Raw genomic sequence first — 12,324 nt, 5'->3', positions numbered from 1 at the left:
ATAGAGTAGTCTGATGAGTAATCATAAAAGTGAGCAGTATCACAGTGTAGTGAATGTGACATTATAGAACATACTATTCATACATGCTCCTAGTATATGAGGAATAATTTTTAATGTAATTAGCTAGTTTTACTATTTAATTGTGGTAATATTATACTACAAAGATGTTGAATGATGGAGATCTATCTCAGTAGATGATCTGTCTCACTAAGTGATTGATTACATTAACATAATTGGGAAGTGAGTTAGTCACATAAACAAGTCAACCACTTTTCATCTCATCTCAAAGTAACATCTTTATCATCAAAAATATCAATCACATAAAGAAATAAAGTTTCTACTCAGAAAGGAAGACTTCTTTTAGTCATTCAAATATTTAAAAATGATCAAATTTCAAGTATATGAGCTGCAGCAAAGCTGTATGATATTCCATATTTCATTCTAAATGATTGAGTACATAGTCATACAGTACACATTAACACTTCTTCAAAGAACTGAAAACTTAGTCTTATAGAGAAAGAATCTCTTGTTCAATGAATTTTGACCATGAATGAATGAGGTCAACTTTTCTAAATTGCAGCTGTATGAGAAATGATCAACTTTCTTCTTGCCAGTTGAGAATTCAATTCCCCACTCACAGTAAGTGAATGCTGAGTACAAAACTTTGTCAAGCATCATAATGAGCTAAAATTCAAGTTCTCATGCAAGTATGATCATCAGTAAACCTTATGTGAAGATCTTAAGATTATTCATAAGTGATTTAGACTTGTACAAAATACTATTGTGAAGTATAGAATTCTGAAAAATAATATCTACAACTTTGATGAGACTAGATTTCAGATAAGTGTAATTGAAACTGTCAGAGTGATGACTGAATCTGAAAGAGCTGAGAATCTTAAACTTGTACAGTCTGAAGGTCAGAAATGAGTGACTGTTATTGCTGAAGTCAATGTAACTGACTGAGCCTTGCATATGATGATTATTCTCAAAGAAAAAATATATCAATTCTGCTGAAACAAGACAGAAGGACTATCATGTGACTGAATGATTGAAGTCAGTGAGAATGACTGAATCACTGATCAGCTGAGCTTATACTAACTGAAAGAGATATTCAACAAGAAGACTCTACTATGTATGAAAGACAAATATTGACTGTTGATTCTAAACTGATATTGAAGTCATGTCTTAGCTGAATTTGATCAATTTTATACTGAGAATCAGATCATTGTCCTCTATATGTCACTATATTCCTTTTATCTTCTTCAGCCATTGAATGTTAGCTACTTCTCACACTTGAAAACTACATACAGATAGCAGATAGAAAATCAGATGTGATTTGAGATCAATCATATTGACAAGAAGAAGTTTTTAAATCTCTATCCTACAGCTCAGATGCAGGCCCTGACTGAGAGCAACATCAAAAGCAGCTTTAAGATTTCTGAGCTAATTTCATACAATCCTGAGCAGATTCTTTATGGCTTAATATTATAATATATACTCTCACCCTCCCAGAAATCTTCTACAGCTCTCAAGCCTTCTGGGCCACAGCCACACCACATAATATACATCAATTGAAGCAGCAGGCTGAGAAAGTTAAAAGATATATCAAGCACTGTATACAAAGCTCACTTAGTCCAATCAATCATGCTCTAAGTCAGCTGGTCAAAGAGTGTTAAATGACAATGCACAATGCTGCTATTCTAGCAGCTGAAAACAGAAAGTTAAGGACTGCAAATGTCAAACAAAAGAAGAAATGAGAAAGAGGCCATATGTATGTAGCTCAAGAGGGTGCTTTGAGGATTGAAGAAGACTTAAATCATGTACAAAGGATCAATGAATGAGAGCAGAGGGTAGTTGAGACTGCTGAGTCATGACTACAAAAATGTGCAGCACCACAGTGTAGTGTATGTGAGATTATTGAGCATACTGCCTGTACATGCTCTAAGCATATAGGAAATAATTTATAATGTAATTTGCTAGTTTTTCTTTATAGTTGAGATTTTGAAGGCATTCTTGTTGTACAGTGGGGAGGAAAGTGGCCGACTCGCTTATGTGGCCAACTTGCTTATCAATTACGTTAACTAGTTAGTTAACTGGGAGATAACACGGTCGGCTCCACCCCGCAGTCCATGGATTCCTTTCCATGGCTCGCCTGGCTGCGTTGATGTTATTCAGCATGGATAAAGGAAGCACAACGGGCTGTTTTACTCCGTCCTCCCGTATACACTGCGTGCAGTTTTGCAGCTGTGCACTCTGCCGGGTGTTCTCCAGAGTACCATTCATATCCAATTCAGCTGGCAGACGACTCTATACTTAAAAAACCTAGGTAGATAGTTAGGAGATATCCTACACTTGGAACTATAGAGCCCCACAATAGCTATGCCCAATCTCAATCCCCCAAAAAATCTTCCATGTCAACTAGTTATGACCTCTTCTTGTCGCTCTCCGCTGCGACAGGCCGGCTGTTCTGGTACAAATAAGGACAAAATACAAACTATTCTTTCTCTTGTCAAACACACACTTCCAATCAATATGTGAGTGATTGAAGTCCTCCATCATTGAGGCAACAGCCTCAACGCCAACCGCAAATACGAACCAAACCATATCCTTTCAAAATAAATAAATAAATAAAAATTAAAATTAATGTGAATTAAAATCGCCCATATCCATGAACTGAGCAGGAAATCCTTGAATCAGAGCAGAGTCCAGAGCCATGGTTCACAATAATCGCAAATCGGAGTGGATTGCTTGAATGCAAGGAACCAGCTGAAGATGTGCGTTATAGGGAATAATCTTGTCAGTGAGAATGGAATTGAATTACCCGACTATCCTTCGTAGGTATAGAAATATCTAGCCATTAATGGGCATGCTTTCTGGGTAGTGACCAAGGAGGTGTGGCTGTGCGATGCCCCCCCTCGATATAATTCAATTCTCAGTCCTCCAGCTTTAACAATCCATATATACCTAGTAATAATAATAATAATAATAATAATTTGAAAAAAGATCCAGGCAACAGGATAAAACAAGGCGAAAAGAACTTACAATGGCACAGAAAAAATTTTGATCAATATACATGTTAAACCAAATGTACCGTAAAAATATCCCGAGAATTAAAAATTGAAAAATGAGCAAAAATATATTACAAATGAAATGAAAGATTCCTCAAGTACATAAGGGTCAGGAGAACCGGAAAGGAGAAGAAGATGGGGACGGGGATGAAACCCGATTGATTCCTCAAGAGGGAACTGGAAGGGAAGTGTGAAAATGTTTATTGGAATGATAGGAAGGAGGTTTACGAGCAAAAGAAGAACGAGAAAAAACAACCCCACAACCCTACATCCCCAGTATATTTGCCTACCATCCCATTTCACTTCCACATAGAAATCTGCATCACAAGGAATACACTGAAGGAAGAAACAAGAAGTTATATAAACAGAACTGCAAGCAAAGGAGTAGGTGCGGGAAGGAAAAGCAGGATGGAAGATTCGGAAAAATCGAAGTTGGAGAAGAACTTATCCCGTGTCCTGTCAGCCCAACGTCTTTGTCTTCTTGTCTTCTCTTTTGGTGGGGAATATGCCAGAGGCAATGGGAAGTGGAAGCAGATATGGGAGGATGTGAGAGACGGTTGAATTAATGGAATAAGAGATCAGCGGGAAGGGGAATGGTCAGAGGTGGGTTGGTTGGTGGTGGAAATCTAAAAATATAATAAAAATAATAAAATAAAAATAAAAAGAAAGAGAGAAAGAGAGAGAGAAAGAAAAAGAAAACAAGGCATGTATAACTAGAAATAATAAAGAGACAAGATAACGCAAGTTTAGCTGTTGGTAGCATATATCCCACCATGGGACGCAGAACACCATAGTCTTGGGTGTAATTTTTGATCATCACACGTAACAAACCCACCCGTACGTGCAACATATACCTCATTGAACGATAGAACGAGGTGAGGCGATAGAATCGGTCGAAAGCCACCCTTCTGAAATTATTAAGGTAAACCCCGTGTAGCAAAAGCAGAAGGGTGGTGGTGTTAATCGTTCTCATCGTCTAGCAGGAAAATCACTCTCGGAAACCTTACAACCATTGCTCACGACCCATTTGGCAACCCGTCAGCCGTCGTTCCCGCCCCCTTAGCCTCTCATAGCCCCCAACACAATCCCACCTGGCGACCCCATAACAACCAACACAAGCACAACAAATAACACCGAGCCCGCAATAACCACCAGCCTCCGCTGGACGGGTTTAGCGCTGCCATACTCAGCCCAGGACCGGTTGGCTTGGCTGGCGTATTCCTTGACCTTATCTGCGCCGAGCTTGTAGTAGACCATTCCGCCCAGGGCGATGCTGTAGCCGAAGAGTTGGAGGGGGGTTACGGGGGTTTTCCAGTAGGCGGCTGAGATGGAGACTAGGAGGACGTCTTTGAGGACGCCGCAGAGGGTTAGGACTAGGGAAGAGGTTTTGCCGATCTGATGGGTTGTTAGATTTTCGTTTGCTAAGTGTTGGTTTTGGGATGGGACGGGGAAATTAAGTGGGGCGTTAAACGAAAGGGAAAGAGACATACCAAAAACACAACAGAAACATTTAGCAAAAATGCCACCAGCGCATTCATAATCAATGTAATCACACCAGCCCTATAGATATTCTCAAGCGCCAGATCAGGCACCTCCAAAAACAGCGAGACAATACCGTTCATGACTGCACAGATGGGCGCGAAATAATACAGGGAAACGAGTGGGTCCATCTTGAACTCTGCTGAGCTAAGAAGGCGCTGTACCATGACTAGACGGATGGCTTCGAAAACCAACCCGCCAATCTGGAAAATGAAGCCGATCATGACAAATTGGATTTCACCGAAGGTTGCGATGACAACTCCGATGACGATGAAGGAGACGTTGAAGAGGGTTTTCATGTTGGGCGGAGCGAGGCCTAAGGCCCAGGTTGCTAGGAGGGTTACCACTGGGGTTGTAGCCTTTTCGTCACATATTAGATTAAATTAGCGCACCCAAAGGTTTCTCTAGGGGGTAAGTTTTGGATTTACCTTGAGCATCTGGATAAAGGCCACGCTGAGGTACATGTATGTCTTATTACCGCAGATCAAACTCAGGCTGAAAAAGAAGCCGATGGGGAGGATGGCGCGGAGGTAGACTCTGCCGGTCATCTTGACCTTCTTGCGGCCATCGAGGAAAGTGGTGGTTCGGGCGAGGATTTGGGTCATCAGGGAAGCAAAGGCCATATGCCATGTTGTAAGAAGGACCGCTGGCCAATTGTGAGAATGAATGTATCAATTTTGCATGGGGGATTGCAAGAGAGGTGCACGTACGGAACGCTGTTTGGATTGTGTGAAGAGGTTAGTTTTATTGATTGACCGTGGATTTCATATCAGGAAAAACAAGGGGGGAGGGGTGTTCAAACGTACGAAAGATATTCTCCTTGCTATCAAGGAGTTTCTTATTGAAAAGAATGACACTTGAACTCAGCGTAATCCACGCACTGCATAAATCCAAAAAATCCAAAAATTCAAGCCAGTCAGTCATTTAATTGACATTGTTACCACTTCTTCATCAATCCCTTCTGCCCCCCACCCCCCCAAAAGAAGGGGAGGGGGGTAAGAATAAGAACACAAATAATCTCTCACATAATATAGAACGCAGGATGCAACCCAGCCGGTGCCGGTTCAGGCGTCGTAGCCGGATTCGTCGTCGGTAAGACAGGACCGGTCGAGGACGTAGACATGGAGGTGGACGCCGGCGAAAAAACGACCGGCGAATGCTCCCCGGACGTCCTGGCCTTCTTCTCCCCTTCAGCACTCATGGTGGCGGCTGCTACAGCGGCGGATGTGCGGCGAGCCTGGTCTGCAAGGAACCGTTGGAAGTCGAACGGTCGCGACCTGTGGAAAGAGCTTTGGCCAAACACGTTGGAGGCCAGTTGGATGATTGGGGGGAATAAAGAATGTTGTGGGTAATGGGGGGTAAGTGAAGAATAGGGAGGTGAAATGTGAACGACAGGTGGTTTGGCGGGAGAAAGGACGGAATGAGGTTGGTGGTGATTTGATGGAGGTGGCAGTTGGGTTTGGTGGGGAGAGGGCAGAATAATGTTTAGTTAGCTATTATTTAGTTAGGTTAGGATTTGGTTCGCTTTGGAACTAGTTTAGTTAAATACTTGAAGCTGGACAGTATTTAACTAGTGAACTCACCCAATGCCCCAACATGTATGCAACTGGATGCAACAATCAAGGAGAGATGGCTGAAGCCTGAAGGATAGGAGATATGCGTACAATTTTTCTTTTTTAAATCAAGGAAGGTTTCTGGAGTCAATTTCTCGTTTTCTCGTTGCCAATGGACGATGCGACATGCTTCAAGTGGAGTCTCTGTCTGTGGATACCACTTGGGAAGAAATACACCCTCCCATGGACCACCATTGCTTCTATTTCTATTTCTATGTCTATTCTTTCCTGGGAGTTAAGTATGGCCGTCCATGGGAAAAGTCCTCAGCGAGATAAAAAGAAGCTTAAACAACTGTTGCTTCAAGAAAACAAGTCGAGGCCAAAGGTTTAAGTTCGGCGATTCAAGAACCTTCAGGGATGATGGACCAAGACTCATGATTCACAAAAAGTGATCCTTAGAAGGTCAATTACTGGTTGATATTAAGGGAAAGGAGGAAAGTGGGGTGGGGGATTTGAAGGATGAGAAGGACGTTTCAGAAGAAATAACCATGTTTTCACGTACGGGAAGCATTTGTCTGTATATACGTATGGGTGATGCAGCTTGGTCTATCTGGCGCCCACGGACCTGCTGTACAATCCCGCCGGCTGAGATGTTGTAGCTTCTCAGTCTCCTGTCTGTAACAACCTCAGGCTGCTGTAGCTCGCGCAGGTGAAACATGCATAGGAATCAAATCCCATCCCATTGAAGTGAGCATATTGGATTACTTTCCTGTGAGAGAAAAGGAATTCATGAAGATTATTCGGTCATCACTCTATAGTTAACTATCTTTTAGCGTGATCCACCGAGCGGATATTTGGTGAGTGGCAGCTGTAAAATCAAATTAAATATCACTAATTATAAGAAATGATATTTTTTTTTTCTTCTTTTTTTCTATTATTTTTTATTTAGATCTTTTTCTTTTCTACTTCTATTCATTTATGAATAGTAATATAATAAGAAAGGTGCACGATTCTTTTATGGCGGTTCTTGAGCACACCCGTTGCGTATTTGACCAATCCCGCCATTGACACGGGGCTGATCGCAATGTTCAGATGTCTTTGGAGCGTTTGGGACGCGCAAACCTGAGGAGAAGGCTGGAATAAAATACTTCATCACTATTTAAGTTGCCTTCTATGCCAAGATTGATTCAGGATCTTTTCTCCGTATTGTGATCCGATTATGATAGCCAGGGGGGAGAGAGTTCCAGGTGACAAATTTCAACGAAAAACCTGGTGGTTGTTGCGATAATTCAGGACCATCAGCTGAAGACGAAATAATTTATCGCTTCGCTTGACCCAGGGGTCGACCTGCATTTGAGGGATGCGTTTTGTCGCTAGATAAATGGAGAGGGAAATAGAGGCGGGGATAATCGCGAATTTTGCTTGTTTTGACGTATTTTCTTTTTCTCTTTTTATGACTCCCCATTGTAGCCAGGACGGCGAGATGATACTGCACAAACCGTTAATTGCAGAGGCGAAATCAATATCTAAATCAATTGCGAGCAGAATATATACCATGGTAATAGGATATCCAAGTGGACAATCCCCTATTTCCCATCTATATCATTATTCTCATGGGATGAAGTTGCTCAATATCTGGATTTCTGACACTCTGATATCTCCTTGTGCAGCCCCACCAAACCCACACTCTCTTTATCTTTTCCTCGCTCCAACCGCCAAGTTGAGATCGAACCCAAACCTCCTCCCGCTAATTAGCCTGCACACTGAGCCACCCCCTTGTTAACAATCATCCTACTGCACTCTCTTCCTCTCACTGTTTTCTTTTCGTTTCTTTTCTTTTTTCCCTTCTTTCTTTTTCCTTTTTTTCCTCTTTTCTTTTTTCTTTTCCTATCCTTTCTTCCCATCTTCTCCCTCGTTTCCCTTTCACGAAATTGGCCTCCTTGCTGCGTCGGGTGGTAAACTGTCCGTAAATTCAATACCCTTCTGTCCCTCCTTGCCCTCTCAAATCTCCACGACATCCCCACAACTCCATAAAATCACAGCTGCTACAGCGACGACAGTACTACAGCTACTACAGCGCTACAGCGACTACAGCGACTACAGCGACTACAGCGACTACAGCGACCGCAACCAAAGACTCTCCAGCTTCGGTTCTATGCTTCATCTTGACCGCAAACCTCTGCAGCGTGTCCCCAGCTTTCAGGATATTCCTGCATGAGAATGACACACCCGGATATGTGCGCATTTGCTCGTCTACACCCCCACCCCAATTGTTGTAAACTATCGCTAATTGAGTACAGCTCAGTCGACGTTCTTGTCATAGGGGCTGGCCCCACCGGTCTAGGTGCTGCGAAGCGCCTAAATCAGATTGTATGGCCCATACCTGTCTATATCTTCTCTGCCTTACAGATATATACCTGCTGTGTAATATAGCAGCTCGAAATGGCTCAATTGCTAACTAGCTCTCGCAACAGGATGGCCCATCTTGGTTGATCGTGGATGCCAATGAGATCCCCGGTGGTCTGGCTTCCACAGACGTCACCCCAGAAGGATTCGTGAGTCGTCTTCTTCCCGTCACTCATTTTTCACACATCTGCTAATTATCTGGGTAATTGCCAAATAGCTATATGACGTTGGCGGCCACGTCATCTTCTCCCACTACAAATACTTCGATGACTGCATCAACGAGGCGCTCCCCGAAGAGGGCGACTGGTACACCCACCAGCGCATCTCCTACGTCCGCTGCAAGGGCCTCTGGGTCCCCTACCCCTTCCAAAACAACATCTCCCTGCTCCCCAAGGAGGACCAGGTCAAATGTCTCGACGGCATGATTGACTCCGCTCTCGAAGCCCGCGTCGCCAACACAAAGCCCAAGGACTTTGATGAGTGGATTCTCCGCATGATGGGGACTGGTATTGCTGATTTATTCATGCGCCCTTACAACTATAAAGTGTGGGCTGTTCCGACTACCAAGGTGGGTGGGAAACCAGGTTAACGTGAAGTAAAATTGTAGGAAGATTATCTTAGAAAGTTGTGTCCCGCTAATTCAACTCTCTATTATCAGATGCAATGTGCCTGGCTGGGCGAGCGTGTTGCAGCTCCCAATCTCAAGGCTGTGACCAGGAACGTCGTCCTGCAGAAGACAGCGGATAACTGGGGTCCCAACGCGACTTTTCGCTTCCCCGCCCGCGGTGGCACCGGTGGTATCTGGATCGCTGTCGCAGATACGCTCCCCAAGGAAAACACTCGATTCGGTGAGAAGGGCAAGGTTACAAAGGTTAATGCCAGCAACAAGACTGTTTCTCTTGCTGATGGCACTACGGTCGGCTACCAAAGGCTCGTTTCCACCATGCCGGTAGACATGTTAGTCGAACAGATGGGGGACAGGGAATTGATCAATTTGAGCAAGGACCTGTTTTACTCCTCCACCCATGTCATCGGCGTTGGTATACGAGGTGAACGGCCTAAGAGAATAGGCGATAAGTGCTGGGTATGTTCCCCCCAACCTCCCAAAAACCAATTGAAAGTCCCAAAAAAAAAGGCGCTAACACTCCAGCTCCAGCTCTACTTCCCCGAAGACAACTGCCCCTTCTACCGCGCAACAATCTTCTCAAACTACTCCCCACACAACCAACCACCCCCCACCACTAAACTCCCCACAAAACAACTAGCCAACGGCTCCAAACCCTCCAACTCCGCCCCAAAACCAGGCCCATACTGGTCCATCATGCTCGAAGTCTCTGAATCCTCCCTAAAGCCGGTAAACCACTCATCTCTGCTCGCCGACTCCATCCAGGGCCTCATAAACACCGAAATGCTCCAGCCAACCGACGAGATCGTCTCCACCTACCACCGCCGCTTCGACCACGGGTACCCGACCCCATCTCTGGAGCGCGAGGGTGTGCTTACGCAGCTGCTCCCGCGCCTTCAGGGAATGGATATCTGGTCCCGCGGCCGCTTTGGGAGTTGGAGGTATGAGGTTGGAAATCAGGATCATTCGTTTATGCTTGGGGTGGAGGCGGTGGATAATATCGTGAATGGGGCGGTGGAGTTGACGTTGAATTATCCGGATTTTGTCAATGGGCGGATTAATGGGGAGAGGAGGTTGGTGGATGGGGCGCAGGTGTTTGGGAAGAAGAAGGGGGTTGTTGAGAGAAATTAGATGATTCCCCCCCCCCTTTTTTTTTTTTCTTAAAACGTCGTTTGCATTTGATAGATTGATTGATCAAAGTGTTTTAGATTTTAGATTTTGGGGATCTTGTGTCTGGCGATTTTTATTTGAAGACATACTTATCCTTATCTGACTTGGGGTACGTTAATTAGCTAGATTTATTTGTATGGGGAACTGCATTCTGTTATTTTACAAAGAATGTTAGTTGCCGCAGAATGATATATATAGAGGACACCATGGAACTTTAAGATATGAGATATTGCGTGGTCACCTCTCTATCAGTTTTAATAATTAAACAATTTTCTTCTTTTTTTTTTTTAGCTTTGTAATGAATTGGTGACCTTGATAATACACAACATTGGCAACATGGTATAAGAATTCTATATTAAAAAAAGGGGGGGGTAAGAAGCACTCAACCGTCTACCTCATAAAATGAAAGTTAAGTCCATTTTCAATTTTTAATTATGAGAAACATTATGCATATATTTCAATACTAAAAAAAGTCAAAACCTCTCAATTCAAGCCTTCGTATTATTCTTTATGGATATCATGTTGTCGTATGTTTAATAAAGTTCAACACTTAAAGATAGATATTTGACTGCACACAATCTGCAGCAAAAGTAATGAAAACAGAAAAGACCAATCTCAACCAACGCCCCTTGACACCCATCTTCATCTTCCAAACCACAATGTAAACCAAACCATCCTAACTTCCCCCAAAACAAAGTCTAACCCTCCCCCATTATCCCTCCCACTCCACTGAATAATCACCACTGCTCCGTCCCATTCCAACCACTCCACCCATTAGAATTATTCAACGACCGCGGCTGCCACGCAACATTCCCATTACCAAGATCAGCGGGCACATACTGTGTCGGTGGAAGCGTTGGCCCGGACGTAATTCTGTTGGTATTGTTATTGTTTTGCACTGTTCCCGCGGCGGTGGGAAAATGTCCCTGTCCTCCTGACTGTACTGGAGTGGAGGTAGTAGTCTCATGTCCGGTAGGGGTGTGCTGTTGATTTGCTGAGTAGGATTGGGCAAACATGTACTGGAAGAGCGGAGTTTGGGCGCGAAGCGTTGATGATACCTGAGGCGTCATCTGGGCCTGAGGTTGCGGTTGAGGTTGAGCTGCTGTTTGAGCCGGCCCCTGTTTTTGAGCATGGAGGTCAGTTAACTACGATGCTAAAATGAAAAAGACTAGTCGTTATTTCTATAACAAAACCTACCCGATTCTGTCCAGAGATGTCCCCAGTGACTGTAGCAAGATCAATCATATGACATGTCTCTCCCGTATGGCGAAGTGGTATGGCACCCAACACCCCGTTTGGAATTGGGTACGCAATCGTATGCAACGGCACAGTCATCCATGGAATCGTAAACCACGTCTCCATATGCAACAACGGGGTTGGAAGGCCGAGGTCTTGATTTCTGAATTTCTGTACCGCACCTAGTTGGCCTATGACTGCGTTTGGTGCGAAGAATAAGATGTGGTTTGTGGGAGTGATGATGTTTGAGCTCGCCATTGGGGAGGTCGCATGCCCATACCGACTCGGACCTGAGATTGAGAAAGATATCTTGGGGACCATTGAAGACATGCTAGCTGTGGACGTGCAAGTGGTTGCTATCTCGCGGTTGGAAGGATGGGGTTCTGGAGAATGTTCAGTAGCTCCTTTGGGTGGTTGTACGGTGCCTTGCAGGAGAATTCTGAAGACAGAGGTAAAGTATTGGAATTCGAGTGGAGTATGGCAATAAAGTAAACAGGTACTGCAGGTGGGCATTATGAAATATTCAAAGTGTGAAGAAATGAAGAAGAATTTCCATGGGTTCCTGGGGCATAGGTGACTCTCTGGATGGTCGAGAGGTAAGGAACTCACCAATAAGCAATATTGAATACATCCCGCAACAGCATAGTGAAGGCTTTGTAGACAGATAGCGGTAACTGCACACTGCATTGCGGCAACACCATTGATGCTCAGGGGGTTTGGTGTTTAA

General features: G+C 44.0%; 3 protein-coding genes across 3 annotated transcripts; 1 reads left to right on the top strand and 2 right to left on the bottom strand.

Moving 5' to 3' along the window:
• Positions 1 to 4,127: 4,127 nt before the first annotated feature.
• Positions 4,128 to 5,808, bottom strand: PAAG_07151 (DUF250 domain membrane protein; the record flags this gene model as incomplete). Its single annotated transcript, XM_015846144.1, has 5 exons — positions 4,128 to 4,463; positions 4,559 to 4,966; positions 5,036 to 5,253; positions 5,414 to 5,487; positions 5,633 to 5,808. The coding sequence occupies 5 exons, from the start codon at positions 5,806 to 5,808 to the stop codon at positions 4,128 to 4,130; spliced, it is 1,212 nt and encodes a 403-aa protein (XP_015700579.1).
• A 2,572-nt stretch (positions 5,809 to 8,380) lies between these two features.
• On the top strand, positions 8,381 to 10,322 carry PAAG_07150 (UDP-galactopyranose mutase; the record flags this gene model as incomplete). The annotated part of the gene is made up of 6 exons (XM_015846143.1): positions 8,381 to 8,397; positions 8,461 to 8,530; positions 8,635 to 8,715; positions 8,784 to 9,134; positions 9,225 to 9,650; positions 9,723 to 10,322. The coding sequence occupies 6 exons, from the start codon at positions 8,381 to 8,383 to the stop codon at positions 10,320 to 10,322; spliced, it is 1,545 nt and encodes a 514-aa protein (XP_015700578.1).
• A 776-nt stretch (positions 10,323 to 11,098) lies between these two features.
• PAAG_12345 (hypothetical protein) lies at positions 11,099 to 12,110 on the bottom strand (the record flags this gene model as incomplete). Its single annotated transcript, XM_002790867.2, has 2 exons — positions 11,099 to 11,479; positions 11,559 to 12,110. The coding sequence occupies 2 exons, from the start codon at positions 12,108 to 12,110 to the stop codon at positions 11,099 to 11,101; spliced, it is 933 nt and encodes a 310-aa protein (XP_002790913.2).
• Between the last annotated feature and the right edge of the window lie 214 nt (positions 12,111 to 12,324).

Source organism: Paracoccidioides lutzii, assembly GCF_000150705.2.
Source record: "Paracoccidioides lutzii Pb01 unplaced genomic scaffold supercont2.22, whole genome shotgun sequence".
Lineage (NCBI taxonomy): Eukaryota > Fungi > Ascomycota > Eurotiomycetes > Onygenales > Ajellomycetaceae > Paracoccidioides > Paracoccidioides lutzii.
Note: the sequence above shows the minus strand (reverse complement) of the source record. Positions and strands in the feature narration are given on the sequence as shown.